General features: G+C 34.2%; 1 protein-coding gene across 4 annotated transcripts in view; it reads right to left on the bottom strand.

Annotated features, from left to right (window-relative positions):
• Nrg3 (neuregulin 3) overlaps positions 1–17,813 on the bottom strand; it is a 1,062,638-nt gene that overhangs the window by 107,002 nt on the left and 937,823 nt on the right. For 2 of the 4 annotated variants that reach the window (XM_058581037.1, XM_046450261.2), the window contains exon 4: positions 16,364–16,390. In XM_058581037.1, the coding sequence (XP_058437020.1) occupies positions 16,364–16,390 (27 nt within the window). The remainder of the gene's footprint in view (positions 1–16,363; positions 16,391–17,813) is intronic. The other 2 variants (XM_058581038.1, XM_058581039.1) reach the window with 1 other exon arrangement.

Genomic DNA, 17,813 nt, shown 5'->3' with positions numbered 1-17,813 from the left:
CATACTAATTTTCTTGAAATACTAGGCAGTCTATCAGGGAAAGTATGAATCAGAGAACAGACACAAATTGGCTGAGGAAAGACTTTTCAACTTCCAACACTTCCAAGAGCCACAATAAGTACAAACATCAGCCCTGTCTTACAGGCCAGAAAACCGAGACTGAGGGAAATAAATGTACCCAAACTCACAACACTAGTAATTAAAAAGGCAAAGATTAGATCCTAGGAATCTATTTTGCCCTTGCATTAGATTATATGGGTAGGTTGGTTTCTGCTCTATGTTAAAAACTGACCAGGTAAAAGGGATAAGTTTAACCTAATGTTGTCAGAAGTCTCTTTCATATTTATGAGCCAATAATAGTCATATCATTTGTTCAGAGGAATGAGTTTGGACAATTGCTAAAAGATGTACCTACATATACATAATGTGTGATTTTAATCAGAATTAGCACATGCCTTTTTATAATCACATAACTTCCAAGGTCTTTGAATAAGAATGAAAAGGATCCTTTGCTACATAGCACATTCCACATAAAACAATTTAACTTCCAAATACATTTTTTAAAATGTCATCTACATATCTATCTGGAGCATCCTAAAATTATAAATGTCTTTAAGAATGTTTACTTTCTTCTAATGTACCATTTTGCTTTATTCTAACTACATTTCATTGAAATATTTATCAACATTCTATTTTTCAGGTGAAGAACTAGACTTGTCGGGGCTGGGGATGTGGCTCAAGCGGTAACGCACTCGCCTGGCATGCGTGCGGCCCGGGTTCAATCCTCAGCACCAGATACAAACAAAGATGTTGTGTCCGCCGGAAACTAAAAAATAAAAATTCTCTCTCTCTCTTAAAAAAAAAAAAAAAAAAAAAACTAGACTTGTCCACCAACACATGGTTGTCACTATTTGCTATCTGATCATTGGCTTCACAGATATTTGAACCTGAACTTGCTGACATTCTACTTGGTGGACACAAAGGGTTACCCACCTGAGATGGACAGTACCAACAATCTTACACATAAAGATATGTGACACAGATCTTAGTAGCATATGGTATTCCAATGTAGAGCAGCAAAGTGTATAGTAGGCAGCTCCCATAGTCTGTCTCCTTTGAGACTAGCCTTCCCTTGAATATGAACTAGACCCAGTAAATAACTTTTAACAACTAAAATATGGAAAAAAATGGTGGCATGTCACTTTTGAGACCCAGTTAAGGCACTTTAGATTTAGATAAACAGATTCAGACACCGAGCCAATGTTATGATAAGAGAATAATACCTTCATGGCACTCTCAAAAATTATTTTTGGGAAAGAGCTATAACCTACAGTTACACGATAATTGACTGAAGTAAAGCAAAAGACAAAATATACATATGAGGCTGTGTTAGAGTGGTGGGCCATAAGGAAGGGTAAAGTGAACTCCTAAAGAATATGACTGGTTCATTGTGTCCTTGAGGGTTTACACACACACACACACACACACACAGAAACTGAGTAATCAATACAAAATATTAGGAAATGAATAAAGGGATAATATAGTGTGTCTGACATATGCATATATGGTGTGTTTTATTATTGATCTTTATATCAGAGAACCCTAAGAGGTAGATGTTATTTAATATACATAGATGGATAGACAGGCAATCAGATGTCCCATGTCTCACAGTATAAAGACAGAGTCAAGATCTGATGTTTGATTGCTTGGCTTCAAAGTATACATACTTTCAATTGCATGTTTGAATCTTATAGTGTACCCTTTTTCTTACATCCACAGAAAAGTTGAATCATTGAACCACTATGGATTCCACTGTTCAACTCTAGAAAATAGATGCCTTGATTTTTTTCTGATAGGGGAAAAAAAGGCTCCATATTCTCATAAAAAACATGTTTCTGACTAAAGTTAGCAGTGTGTATGTAATGGGGAAATAAATGGGTAGTGAACAGATAAAGGCACAGCTGTTATTACTTCATTAATATAGACTTGAGCTGCATCTGTTGGTAAGTTAAATGCTATTTTCTTTCTCAAAAGCTGATAAACTAAGTTAGCATACTACCATTTGTTTTTTGAAGTATCCATATCTGAGGTACTAAGCTATTTCATTCACAATAAGTACTTGGCTTTAAAATTCTCCATCAATTGCTCTGACAGCAGGACCCATTGTGCCCAGAACCAATGAGCATACGGACTGCATTTGCCTTGTTAAACAACCATAGCTGGCAAAAGATAATTCAGAAATAGCTTAGTATTAATTTTGCCTAATTCTCATGTAACAAGTGGGGTTCCCCCCGAGATACAGAAATCACTCTGATGCCTCTGCTCTCCTCATTAATTCTGCTTATCTTTTAAAAAAAATTCTGTTTATCTTTTGGACAACAAATTCAAATTCAACCTTCATAGATACTGGAGTATAAGACAGTAATGGATCACTATGGATAGACCCTTAACTGAGCCCATGGCCATGTAGCTAGGGTTATCAAGTAAAATGCTCAACACTGAGTTATGTGAATTTAATGTAAACACTTTTATATAGATACACCTCATGCAAGACATGAAATATGTCTACACTACATGATTATTTGTTGTATATTGGAAATTCAACTTTAAATGGGTGTCTTGAAATTATTTGCTTAAACTGGCAGATCTACCCATGATATAGCTTCTACAGCTAAGACCCTAGTGCAGTATGTTTATGTTCTGGTTCAATATGCTTGGAACCAAGCACAGAATAAGGCAAGGGAATATTATTATATTTGGATAAAACCCACCATCTTCTATGGGGAGAACTTGGGTTTTGCAGATATTTTGATTTGCATTATAATTCACCCTTTACTATTTATCAGTGGAACATGTTGCTTTCCCTTCCAAAGGCCTTTGGGTACACATTGAACAATCTATTAGGTTTCTAAAAAGAAAAACTTTTTTGGTCTTCCTTTTTCATTAATAGCAGCCTTGAGAACACATATTCCAAACATGAATACAGTGCTCTTGAATACTTACAAAGTATACCTAGGACACTCAAATGGATGTAGAATCAATTTTTCCCAGATCAAAAACTTAGATAATGGTGATTTTCTACATCATAAGTTGAAGGTTCCTGAAGGCTTTGAAATACAGAAGGAGGTGACCTGTGAAATCACATACTGTGTCTATAAGCCATATAATGATCAGCAAACATTCATCCCCTTCCTTTTTGTTATAATATGTGGGTTCATGCTTGCTTAATAAATAAAGGGAAACTACCTTCAATATACCTTTTCTTTCCATGTGTGGTACTGGGGATCAAACCCAGGATCACTACCACTGAGATACATCCCAAGTCCTTTCAATTTTAAGACAGCTCTCACTAATTTGCAGAAGTGAGACCTTGAACTTGCACTCTTCCTGCTTCAACCTCCCAAGTAGCCTGGCTTATAGTCATGTGGCACTGCACTGGGCTACTATTCTCAAAATACTTTCAATGCAGAACTGTCTCCTGATTCAAGAGTTAGCCAAAACCTAAAGTGGATGAAAAGATACTGACAAGAATGAATGCACCTTCCAGTGAGGCCATGTCAATGGATAAGTGAAGATTACTTGACTTCACCTGTTCCCTGTCCTGTTGGAAAGGTCAATACCGAATACACGAATAACCAGGATTCCTAAGTGAACTAACTTGAAGCTACAACTTTGAGAAGTCCTCATTTTTAGAGGAATGCCATTTTTATTTCACTGATTAAACAGGGAAAGTCTCCACAAAAAGTACTGGTATTGGAGAGTTGATTCAGAACTCACCCTTGTGACCTTGTTTCATTAATGCTTTACTTACACTTTTTATATTTAATCATATAAGCAAATTAAGAGTTATAAAAAGCATACAATATTTAAATTCATTTTAAGCATGTTAATACAAGAAATATTGAGCTCTTCTGCTAATTATTGGGCTGGAGATGCAGCAATGAACAGTGCTACTATCATAGAACTTATTTTCTGGTGAGAAAGTGAGAAGAATGATAAGAATTGCCTAAATAGGGCTGGGGATGTGGCTCAAGCGGTAGCGTGCTCGCCTGGCATGCGTGCGGCCAGGGTTCGATCCTCAGCACCACATACAAACAAAGATGTTGTGTCCACCAAAAACTAAAAAATAAATATTAAAAAAAATTCTCTCTCTCCGCCCCCCTCACGCTCTCTGAAAACAAACAAACAACAACAAAAAAGAATTGACTAAATAAACCAGATAGCAATAAATACAGTGGAGGAAACAAAAGACGCTGATCTGATTGAAACAGAAAACATATAAACTAGAGTGACAGGAAAAAAAATATTTTGGAGAGTGTAATTCATCCCAGCACAGTAGTGCATGACTATAATCCCAGCGGCTCAGGAAGCTGAGGCAGGGGGATCATGGGTTCAAAGACAGCCTCAGCAACTTAGCAAGACCCTAAGCAACTCAGTGAAACCCTGTCTCTAAATAAAATACAAAGTAGGGCTGGGGATGTGGCTCAGTGGTTAAGTGCTCCCGAGTTCAATTCCCTGTACACCCCACCCCTAAAAAAAAAAGAAGAGAAAGAAAGTATAATTCAACTGCATTCTTTATGAGGAAAACCAACCATATGCAGATAAGTAAGATAGATAAAATTGAGGATCAAGCTAGTGCAAAAGCCCTGTTGTAGATAGAACAAGGAAGATGATGTGGCAGAAGCAGTCAGAAAGGAAGGAAGAGTTATATCATGGAGGTCTTGGCATGGCACTGTTTAGTGGATTTCATTCTCCACTAAAAATTTTTATGCAGGAAAATTACATGATCTTATTTACATTTTAAATAAAATGTTAAATGCAATTTAAATTATTATGTGCATTTCTTTGCTAATGAGAATCAATATTTCCACATTGCCTTTCTTGATTCCTGTTTAACATCTCCACTAGGATGTTTCACTTCTGCTGGTCGAAATAACCTTTCCTTAGAGACCAGTTCAGGGTCCACCTTGTGGGAGGCTGAACCTCAACCGGCTGTTTCCCCAAGCACTCTTCCCTCAGCTTTCTCTGCATCTGACACATCCTATATGAAAATTCGTCTTTACGATATCTACAGTGTTGCTCAAATTTGGTGAAATTTCAAGTAAAATCCTGAGCATGTCCCATTAACTGGCATTCTGCCTACAGTCAAACACTAATCTCAGCTGTTGACAGAATAAACTGTTTAAAAGAAATCTGTGCACTTCCCTGTTTGAAACCTCAGAACATTTTCTTTTGCAACAAGATAAAATTATGCTTTTTGGGGAAGGCAGACAGGGTCACTGTAATCTGCTCTGACCTCTTGATCGACCACATCAACTGCCATTCTTTTTCATGTCTGTGATGTTTATCCAATTACCTGGCACCTTTCACCATTTTCCAAAACCCCTGTACTCTTCCATCTTTATTTACCTTTGTTCTTCTTTTTCCCATTTCTTTATATTTCTTTTCCTTGTCACCGAATTGTAGGAATATTTTAAATTTTTTTCTCATGTCTTCAGATGTACCCAGTCATTCTGAAGACATTTGAGAGATCATTCTTTTTCATTTCTTTTATCGGGATATTTATCTAAACACTAGGTCTATGAAACATGCTTCCCTGGACAAGTGATTTTTAAAATGTTGCCTTCCACAGACTTCTCCTTGAGATTCACAAGTGGACAGCTGCATACCAAAGGTTTGGGACCATTGTCAGTAGAAATGTAGGGCCTGGTCTTTCTAACATGCATATAGACCCAAACCCTATTTATGTGCATGTGTGTAAAACATGCCAAGCAAGGCACCTTGGTTCACAATGGGTTCATGTTCCACTAAATTCATCATAAACCAAGAATAGTTTGTTGGAACTGTACACAACTCTATAGTACCTGTTGGCTCAGTAACATAGTGCATTGTATATAGTGCACAGTGACTCAGTGAACACCATAGATCATATGTTATTGACCTCTATAATAAGTGGGTGACTGGAAGCCATGGGTCCCTACAGCAGCCCAACATCAAAAGAGAGTATATTAATGCATATCGTTAGTTTGGAAAAGGTCAAAATTCAAATTTTAAGTATGGCTCCTACTGACCATCTGTAGTAGCATCCTACATGTTTAGAAAACTCTCTTCTTTTGTAAAACAAAACATTGATGAAAGTATTTTTTTCCACTAAATTATATTAATTGTTTTCCTTGTCTGTCCAAGCACTGAATTGTGAACTTCTTGAATATTTTCCTTACTTAATTAATGTAGTTCTAGCCTGGCATGGCCCCATCTCTCATAGGAGGTCCCCACATTCGGACTGGATGAACCATCATGAGGAATACACAGAGCAGGCTCTCAGCTTAGGAAGAAAACCAGTATCATTTTAAATTTGTAACATCTTTAGCTCTTTCATTTTTTTTTTAACTTCTCTCTACAGATTCACGCTGGCTTCTGAATCAATTGCCAGAAAGAATTGGATATAGAAGACCATCTATTTTTTTTTAACTTTGAAGAGAATTACTTTCTTATGACAATCTGACTATTATCATTGCTTTTTTCCCTCCCCTTTTTTCTAATATGTTCCAGTTATTTGGAATCTATTACCAATTCATGTATACTTTTTAGACATTGGGCATATGTATATAGTCTACTTGATACTGATTAGTATGTCACATTCATTTGTATCTGATCTGACAATCCCTCAATTTTTTCTATAAGATATTAATTATCTTTCATAAATAAGAAAGTACCCCTTATAAAAATTTCAATAATTTGATGATTATTTAAGCTATTCCCTTATTTATGCCATTAATAAAAATCATTGCCCTTGCAACAACTAGAAACTCCACTCATTCAAATAGAATTGATCATTATTCAAATATAATTCTTTTGTTCCAAATCCACCTATAATTGAGTTGATGCAAAGCCTGTTTTACTACATTACACAAGAAATTCATGATAATCTAACGTCCCTCTGAAGTCCATGTATTTACTATCATAAAGAAACTCCCAATCTAGTTGTTCAGCATTTTTGTGAAGATTGCTATATTATTCTAGCAAAGGTATGCTAGACCTTTATTAGCTTTCAGTGAACTAAACTGCTATTTCTAATATTTTAAAACACACACTTTCCTCAGTGTCTACAAAAGAAAATGTATTAACTGATTCTGAAATCTTATCTATACATGTATTCATAGTAATGTTCATTTTGCCTTTTGTAAAAATTATAATTAAGATTGTGCCTATTTTAAAAATATATCACCTTGTTGTAGCCTTTCCTCAAGAAAGATCACTGTTGAGTGCCACTGGGGAATAAAAGCCTGACACATCCATATTCTCTGTTAGAGGATATTTGCCAAAAGGAATAGTGAGCTGAATCATCTCTCCATTGACTTTCCAAGTTAGTCACTTACGCAGTCTGTACTCATTAAGGAATGTTCAAATATAATATAACTTCTATTGATTATCCCACAGGAGAGACTAGGATGACAGATGACAGGAGCCTTTTTGTACATATGGTAGAAGCATTATACTAAAAAATGAGGACTAGTTACAGAGCTCTATTAACAACTGAAATACTGCCAGGATACAAACTCTGCATTACAATTAAGCCTTCCTTGTGAGACATGCTTAGCATTCAGTCACCTATGGAATTCAAGAGCACAAGCGGGAGACAGATTTGGGTTCACATCCTATGTCTGCTATTTTCTTGCAAATTGGATATTTCAACTAAATAGACCTCAAGTTTTGTCACTTATAAGAATATAAATAGTTCTACTTCATACAGTCTTTTGAAAATTCAATAGATCATGTAACTTTTCTGGAACATGTCAAGCATTCAGAAATGTCAACTTGTTTTGCTCTAACTATAATTTTTCACGTAGTTTAACATAGCAAATAACACATATGCAAAACTAAACAAATACTGTTTGTCACATCCCACCCACCAACACACATATAAAATACTTATCCATCGAGTCTCATTTAATTTCATTAAAAATGATATATTCAAATGAAAAAAAAAAAGGACTTTTTTGTTGTTGTTAAAAATAAGTCTGATTCAGAGATTTCATCTAAGGGGGAAAAGATCTTCACTTCTATATTTTAAGTTCAATTCATAAATTAGAACAGAAACTTGAATTCACTTGACTGATTCATGAACTTGTTAAAGAAAAAAACATACCAATCCATCTAAAATATTCAGGGTAAGTTTAAGGAAAATATTACCCCTTATTATCACCTAAAAAGAATTGCACACATGGTCACCTCTCAAGAGATTATTGCTCATTAAAATATACTATTTTTTTTAAAAGGGGATGGAGGGATAATTAATATCTGGCCAAGCTGAAATGGTAACTATCAATTATGAAAAATGTAAATAAATTTCACACCAAGTACTTTACATTTATATTTCTAGACCTTTATCATGAAGTCAGTGTCTTTTTTCTAGTTAAAAATATAATAAACTTAGATTGAATTACAAAATTTTATTAAGAATCTGAGTATCTAAATTTCCTATGCTCTTTTTTTTTTTTTAAAAAAAAGTACACTAGATCTTGCTGAGACACTAAATATGCTATCCTAAAAACAATGTCATATCATAAATAAGACATTTAACTGACAGTGTTCACTTCATATTTCCTGATGAGAATGGAGGAAATTTGCATGAAATATACCTCATATACTATTCAACTCTAGCTGTGTTTTATTTTTAATGTTTTAAAATGCCTCTGTATCTGCTTTTATATAAATATCTTTGATGCCTACAATGTACAAGGTATCAGGGCATTGACAGAAAAACAGCAGCATAACAAATACTTCCAATGGACAGAGGAGGGACATTCTGTGATTGAGCATCTGACACAGTAGTTAGATATTCCTCCCGTGTGAAAGCCCTCTTCATAATCATTGTGCCTTCCAAACATGGCCATGCCTACCTGCCCTTTGTCCAACTGTCTCATCTGTAGGACTGCTTGGAATTCTCACACAACCAAATGAGTATTTGAGTTTAAAATAAGTTTACATATTCTATCTTGATCTGTTCACACTCTGAGGGAAAGTTAGAACATCTGACCCTAAAATTTTCTATTTTCACTCATGCATGAGTTATGAATTTGTTGGTAATATGCTTAGTATCAACTCTTTTGATAAACATTTTTTACAAGTGTAATTCTAGGTAATGTATGGATCTCCAAATTCCTGCCCTAATTATGACATCTTTAGTCTTTAACTGACATTGTATTTCAGATCAGTGTTTGTTGAAATTTCCATAGTACCAATCCCAAAGCATCATTAAAAAAATTCATGAATATAATTAATGAAAAATTCTTCTGAATATTGACTGTTCTGCAGACATTGGGTTTGGCATGTCTTATTCAATAGGATAATTATTCCTTAAACTTAACAAATCAACTCAGAAAAGATATTTGGCTCATTGTTTTTGCTAAAGTTGATATCCTGTATTCAGTTCTAAAGTGGTGACCCTGGAGAGATCACAGACTCAGGTTTACCCTAATATGGAAGTGATTTGGGGCCATAAATTGGCAATATGGCATCACTTGGAACAGCTTATCCATTTTGGCTGATACTCAAATATCTCCTCTCTCAGGATGCTGTCCTCAAACTTTGCAAATGCATTCATTGCTGTTTTATAATTTTTTATAATTAAAATATTTTAAGAGCATTTTTAGAACTCACTTACATGTAGCTTTCTTTCTTTTTAGTCTTAGAGCTCTTGTATTTTGAGGGATGAATATTATATATCTACACCTTCAATAAAACTATATATATGGCATATAGTAAGTGCAATAAACATACATTGACTAAATAATTACTGGATTGTTGAGACATGATTTGGAGTTCACTGATACAAAACAAGAATTTATTAAAACAATAAAAAGTGTTTAGCTTTTGCATATGATCAATGTTGGTCACTGAAAATATGAACTTGGGGAAAAGATATATATGCTTTAGATCATTATGTTATAACTCATGTTGCATCTCAAGGAAAAACAAAATTAATATTGTTCTAAGCAAGAATAGAAAAATTCAGAAGAAAGGTATTCTGGAAGTCATTAAAACAGAAGTATAGAACATGGTTAAATAAGATTTATTGCAAGTATGCAAGTTTGTTTCAACTCTGAAAATCTATTAATGGTTATACTTTGCATTAACAGGCTAAAAAGAACATATTATAATATCAATAATTTAGAAAGAGCATTTGACAAAATACAACACTCATTTGTGATTAAAAAAAAAAAACTCTCAGTAAAGTAGGAATGGGGGAACTCCCTCAACTTAGTAAAGAATATCTACAAAAACCCTGTACTTACATTCTACCTAATGGGGGAAAATTAAAGTTTTCTCACTAAGTCTAGGCTCAAAAGGATGTCTTCCCTTACCACTACTTTACAACATCACATTGGAAGGCCTAGTTAATGAAATAAGAAAAGGAAATAAAATACATACAGATTGAGAGGGAAGAAATGAAACTTTCTTTGCAGATGACATGATCATTAATATAAAAATATGAAAGAATCAATGATAAAAATGCTTCTGGAACTATCAGCCACTTATAGCCATGTAGCAGACTATCAGGTTAACAGGTTAACAGTCTATTATTTTCCTAAATACCAGTAATGAATAAGTAAAATTTGAAATGGACATAATTGAACCATTTATATTAGTACCTCCCAACCAAATAAAATGCTTAGGTATAAGTTGAACAAAATATATATTAAGATCTTATGAAAAAAAAAACTACAAAACAAATGAAAAAACTTTAATTAGTGGAGATATATTTTATAATCACAGGCAGAAAGGATCAATATTGTCAAGTTATTGTTTTTTCCAACTTTATATATAAATTCAATGTAAAATCTCAAAATTTCAGCAAGTCATTTTATTAATCTTGTTAAACTGATTGATTCTAAAGATTATAAAGTGGTACAAAAGATCTAGTACAGTTAATATAATACTGATGGACAAGATATATACAACAACCTGACTTTAAGACTTAGTAAAAATAAACCTATATAAATATAGTCAACTGATCATTGACAAAGGAGCAAGGGAAAAAGAGAAGGAAAAAACTAGTCTATTCAACAAATGGTGCTGAAACAACATCCACATGAAACAAAAAGAATCTAGAGGTAGGCTTTTTCTGCTTCACAAAAAAGTAATTCAAAATGAATCAAAGTCTTCAAGGCAAAATGCAAAACTGTAACAATTTTGGATTATAACAGGAGAAAATATAGATCATGTAGAGTTTGGCAATGACACTTAACATACAACAATAAAGGTGAGATCTACAGAAGTAAGAATATGTAAGTTTCACTGCCTTTTTCCCATTGCCATAGTTCTATAAAACCAAGATTTTGTGCTCTGTGGTATGTACTGTCAAGAGAATAAAGAGAGAAGCCACAGACTGACAGAAAATGTGTGCAAAGGACATATCTGATAAAGAACTGTTATCCAAAATAAACAAAGACTTTTAAAACTCAGCAATAAGAAAACAAACCCATCAAAACTGTGCCAAAACCTTCATGCACATCTCACCCAAGAAGAAGTGCAGATGGCAAATAAGCCCATGAAAAGATGCTCTATATCATAAGTCATGAGGAAAATGAAAGAATGAGATGCTACTACACAACTATTCCAGTGGCTAAAATCCAGGACATTGGTGATATCCAACACTGGAAAGAATGTCAAGCTACAGTAACACTCATTTATTACTGGCTGAAATGCAAAATGATATAGATAATTTAAAGGCAGCATGATGATTTCTTTCTTTTAAAACTAAACATATTCTTACTATCTGACCCAAGAATCACATTCCTTGGTATACACAAAATAATTTAAAACATGTCTATACTTACATTTCCATATAAAACTTGAAAGCAACCAAGATATCTTTCAGAGGTGAACAAATTGTGTTATATCTGGACAATGAAATAGTATTCAGCACAAAAAGGAATGTACTTCAAGCCTTAAAATGCATGGAGGAATCAATAAGTGAATGAAGTCAACATGAAAAGTTTCGACTCCGACTCTTTCCATTGTGGAAAGGGCAAAATTATGGTTATTATTAAAAAAAAATCAGTGATAGGCAAGGGTTAGGGAATGGAAGGATGAACATGGAGGATTTTTAGGACAGGGTAACTACTTTGCATGATAATATAATGGTGTTTACATGTCATTATACATTTGTCTAATCCCATAGAATACATAACGTGTGTAAACCCTATGTGAAATACAGATTTAGACGAGTATGAGTTATTGTTGGTTCATGATCTCTCACAAATGTACCATTCTTGCAGGAAATGTAGGTAATGGCGAGGGGGTTGGAAAGAGTATATATGAGAAAGCTCTGAAATTTTACTCAGTTATGCTGTAAACATAAAACTGCTATAAAAATAAAACCTATTTAGGCAATTTGTACACATGCATACACATACAAACATGGAACTGGCATAGACCTATTGTCAACTTAACAGTAAACTGTTTAAGTCTACATTTCTGCTTCCCAGTTAAATTTTTAGCTATTTTTACCTAGAGATGCCTTGATATTTAGTATGACAGAACTTTACCCATAAGGAGTATGTAGTCACAAACTGTATCTGAAAATATTTGTTCCTAAAATGACAACAGAATTTTAGTTATTCAGAGCAAGCTATAAGCATGAACTACTAAGGTCAGTGAAATCATTGTATCCGATAATTTTATAAAGCCATTGACCATTCCAAGCAATCCTTTATTAGCTGTCATTATTTACATGAATAGTGCACATACCCTTTAATTCTGATGTTTTGTTCAACCCCTTTTCTCCAAAGCAATATCTACTGCTGGAGTCCAACTATTAGCAATTCATCTCAAGTCCTCAATATAACCTTGGTCTTGAGAGTTGTACAGATGAACTACACAATAATCTATTATTTTTCCTGTGCCTGTAACTGCATTCCTCTAAGTGAGCTCTACAATAGACCTCAATACATATTTTGGTTACACAGCACTATAAGTGATCATGTCTTCTCAATAAGATGGACACTGCTCCATTTCTTTTAACAATGATAATTAACACTTACACAGCAATTTTCACTTGCTATAACTGTGGTCATTCTGCTTATAGTATCTGATCTCCTCCAGCCCCACAAATAGCTATGCAGAATCTTCTGTGTTTGTGGCATCCTGCTAAACAACTAAAAGAACTATTATTCTCTGAGCTTGCAATCATCTCAACCCAGCAGGGAAAATTTCTCTGGCCACGAAGCCTAGTGCCCACGTTACTTACAATCACTGTTGATGCTCATACCTTCAGGCCTTTAATCCCTGTTATCATTGCCACATAAGAAGAATGCAAATTGCTTACCCTTCTCAATAGTTTTTACTCTATGGCATCAAACTGTGCCTATAATTTTCTGTAATTTGTGACCCATGACTGTTCTCTTCTTCAACTTTTCTTGCTGAAATTGCTTATCTACATTCACCAACACCCCTTTACATTACTAGTCTCTTAATTCCTTTCCTCTAATTGCAATTGAAACCTAAATTTTGTCTGAAAAATTAATTTTTCTACCTTTAAAAATTATTCTTTTTCTGGTGCGGTGGCGCATGCCTGTAATCTTAGTGGTTTGGGAGGCTGTGACAGGAGGATTATGAGTTCAAAGCCAGCCTCAGCAATGATAAGGTGCTATGCAACTCATTGAGAGCCTGTCTCTAAATAAAATACAAAATAGAAGTGGGGATGTGGCTCAGTGGCCAAGTGCCCCCAAGTTCAATTCCTGGTAAACACCCCCCCCCCCCAAAATTATTTTTTGGAAGATTTAATCCGGAGGTGCTTTACCACTGAGTGACACCCTCAATCTCCAGCCTTTTTTCTTCTTTTCTTCTTATTTTGAGACAAAGTCTTGCTAACTGCTTAGAGCCTAAGCTGCTGAGGCTGGCCTCAAACTTGTGATCCTTCTGCCTCAGTCTTTTGAGTGGCTAGGATGACAGGCTCTTGTGAAAAATCTTGTTAATTTAAAATTTATATCATTGATACTGTGGTAAAGATTACTAAAAATCCATTTTCTCTTTTCTCTTATAGTCACTAAGCATCCATTTCTCAGATACTCTTGCAAGAAGATGTGGTTATATTATTAAGGTATAGATAATAGAATGCTAATTTAAAAAAAATGTGATGTGAGCCCTTTTAGACCAAGTCTCTTATGGAATCGATGGGCATCCACTGTGTTTTCTTCATTTGTCTACTGGCTAGATACAGATGAGAAGTAACCTATTGATATTGAAACCCAACAATAGAAGGAAACTTGGATCCTCGATTCAGTACTTGGAAGAAAGCTAATCATCTGCGAACCAGGAATACCTGCCATGGACAGGGGAAAATAGTAGCAGTAAACAAATTGCTATTGTGATTGAACCATGAAAATTGTGGGCTCTCCCTTTTGAAGCAACTGGTATTGCCCTTGTCTGCATGTAACAAACCCTTCTCATTGCTGTCTTTTGACTCTGGTATAGTCCATCTCATTTACTGGAGACTGTGACACAGAATAAGCAATTTTTCTCCCTATTTAACCCCAATGTCATCACGAGCAACTCTGCTTGACAACCTATCACAAACCATTGCCCTCTCACATCCTTGACCTCTAGTTTCAAATTGTTTCCTCCTTAACCTCAACTTCATTATTCACCTTCAAAACATAGTTCGGAAACTGTCAACGCCTATAACTCCTCTTTCTTCAAAATCATTAATCAGATTTGCACATTACCACAGTCTCCTACCCATGTCACCAATTTGTTCAAGTAGTTCTGTCATGGCTATTAATTGATTTCATCCTTTCTTCATTGCCTTCCACACCTACCTTACATTCCATGGTACTTCATGTAAATACTATTCTGATTTTCATTACCTTTCTGAGTTTCAATCACATCTACCCAGTGAAAACCCAAACCTGCAGGAATTTAGCTGTTTGCCTTTCCTCTGATGTAATATCTAGAAAAAAGAGCACTAATGAACAAGACACAACATGGAAGACCATGTATAAATATGCAGTCACTAATCTCTAATTAACCTTCAATACATTCAGTAATATAAAGACCAAACTGACATCTCCTCTCAAATATGTCAAAGGCATGCCAAAAGAACATTTCCACAACTCATATAGTATACATTTACTACAAATATGTTCTTTCAGCACTATCTCAATAAGTAGCTTACCCCTTAGTTAAATATGCAAACAAAACTTGCAGACATTCTTGATCATCTCCTCCTTACAATTTCCAACATTAATCCCTTTTCAATACTTGTTGATAGTACTTCCTAACAGTCTATAAACTTTACCCCATATTTCCTGTCATCACTTTAGCTCAAAATAATATCAGATTGCCTGGAGTAGTTCTTACAATACTTGCAATTTTATTTAAGAATTATTATCTGGTTATTATCTGTATGCTTACTAGACTGTAAGCTCTGTTCATTTTCATTATTTTTATATGCAGCATTTTGCAATTTTTTCTTTCCTTATAATGACTTGATAGATATTTGCTGAATAAATGGTAAATGGCAAAATTAATAAAAGTAAATAAATATCATAATTATTATCACAATTATCATATACATATATGAAGAAAGTAATCATGTAAGAAAAAAAAACAGAGCATAAAAAACCTGGATCCAAATTTACATCTCTTCAATTTCAATGACTCCAACTCCTGAGTATATTTTCATTCGTGAACTGTGATGCATATTGAACTTTATGGAAAGCTCTTATTTTATTAATTATAATAAAAACTCACATTTATCTCTTTTAATACAATTATCTACATATTCAGAAAATAATGTGCCTTAAAAAGTGCACTGAAAATAGTCTAAAAAGAAATATTTTAATTTTGTAAATGGAAATGTTTATGAGCTCACACTCCAAATTATGATTGATACCAAAATGTATCCAAAGTATATCATGCTAGAGGAAAAGGGATTAGAGCATAAAATAAGACAAACTGACATTTTAACGGTTGTTTTCTAACATTAATTAATTTTGCCAAGTTGTAGATACTGCACTAATAAATTTATATGTGCTGTAAAATAGAAACCATTATTATCCCAATTTTACAGATAAGAAAATAGAGAATTAGAGGAAACAATCAAAGCCAGGAGTCAAATCTAACTTGTATAGGATTCCAGAAGCACTTAACATTAAATTGTCTTCCAAAGAAGTAGTTAAGTCTTTCATTTTGAGTCATTACTTAGTGAAAAATGGACTAAAACTTTTTTTTTTAGTTCTAATAGCATTTGATAATGAGACATTTTAATTATAATCAGATGGGAAAAGAAAACAGTATGTACATTATAAAACTTAGCTTTTCCAGGATATTTAAGGAGCAAATTGTTTAGTCTTACCCATGAATTCAATCCCCAAGTGGTCTGCTACACCGAAGTCAGCATGGGAAGAAAGGAAACAGGAAAAGAGAAAAAGGTTAGAAAGAAATCCACATAAGAAAATCAGTGCTTACAAGACTGACCTTCCAAGGCTAGGAATGTGTCTCAAGTTTAACCACGTTTTTTTCAGAAATGTAAATTTCAGATATTGATCAACATTTCCCAAAGTCACTGAACTACAGCTTGGAATTTCAGATGGAATAATTATGCATCAGTTACATAGCATACTAAATATAAATTAAGTGAATAAAATGGAGAGAGAGAAACTATGTAAATAAAACATACCTCACACTAATGTTATTTGCTGAATCTATCATATTCTATGTAGATTAACTACTTGTTCAACATTAACACATTTGGAACTCTGGGATAATAAGAATGACATGACCCTAACCAAGCAATGACAAGCCCTAACTAGGTGATCTGCACATCAACAAAACAGGAATGCTGGACTGAGGAATATAGCTCAGTTGGTAGAGTGCTTGCCTTGTATGCACAAGGCCTTGGGTTAAATCCCCAGCACCAAAAAAAAAAAGAAAAAGAAAGAAAGTAATGCTATTAGACTTTTTATGATCATTTTTTAATTTGCCTCATGAGGAACCTATTATGGTTAAGACTAAAAAGTTCACAAAGTTTCAGGCAGATCTTGGGCACAAATCCAGTGCTTCTGACCCTCAAGACCCAGGACTACTCAACTTGACAGCCCCATTCTGTTGAAAACACATGGCCGATGTGTTTACTTCTATTCTCTGTGCTTGTGGATAGTGGAGAGTTTCAACAAACCAAAGTACACTTATGATGAGCAGGTTAATGAAGTGCACTGGGTAAAACCTTATTTATTTAAATGGTGCTTGCTTTCTTTTAATCTTCCTATTTTGTACTTATTTGATTTTTATGTTTATCACATTACTTGTTTTCTATTGCAGTAATATTTATCTGAAATAAGTGGGAAAAAGTATTTATGTGACTATTTGCTCCTAAGACAACTGAACATTTTATGAATTCTGTTCAGCAAATAAGCATTTCCATTTTAAAAAAGTAGTTTCCTTTGAATATTTAAATACTTCTCCTGTTTATCACTAGTTCACTTTTAATTTTTTTGTGCTGAAATATGTATGTACCATAAAATTTGCCATCTTCACCATTGTAAGCACATTATCCAGAGGTGTTAACTATATGCACAATGCTTCACGATCACCACCACTATATTTCCAAGATTTTTCCATTGCCCCAATCAAAATCTCTGTATCTCTTTTCCCTTGTCTACCACCCCTGGAAATCTCTACTCTACTTTCTGTCTCTGATGAGCCAATATGCCAACAAAAATCTAATTTTTAACTTATTAGAACCTATTTCCATTGAGAAATGTCTGCTTTTACAAAGAAAGATGGTGATTGTTTCTAAAAGAGAT

This window comes from Marmota monax, unplaced genomic scaffold (assembly GCF_021218885.2).
Source record: "Marmota monax isolate L192 unplaced genomic scaffold, Marmota_monax_Labrador192_F-V1.1 WCK01_AAM20220418_F8-fsc00004, whole genome shotgun sequence".
Classification (NCBI taxonomy): domain Eukaryota; kingdom Metazoa; phylum Chordata; class Mammalia; order Rodentia; family Sciuridae; genus Marmota; species Marmota monax.
Note: the sequence above shows the minus strand (reverse complement) of the source record. Positions and strands in the feature narration are given on the sequence as shown.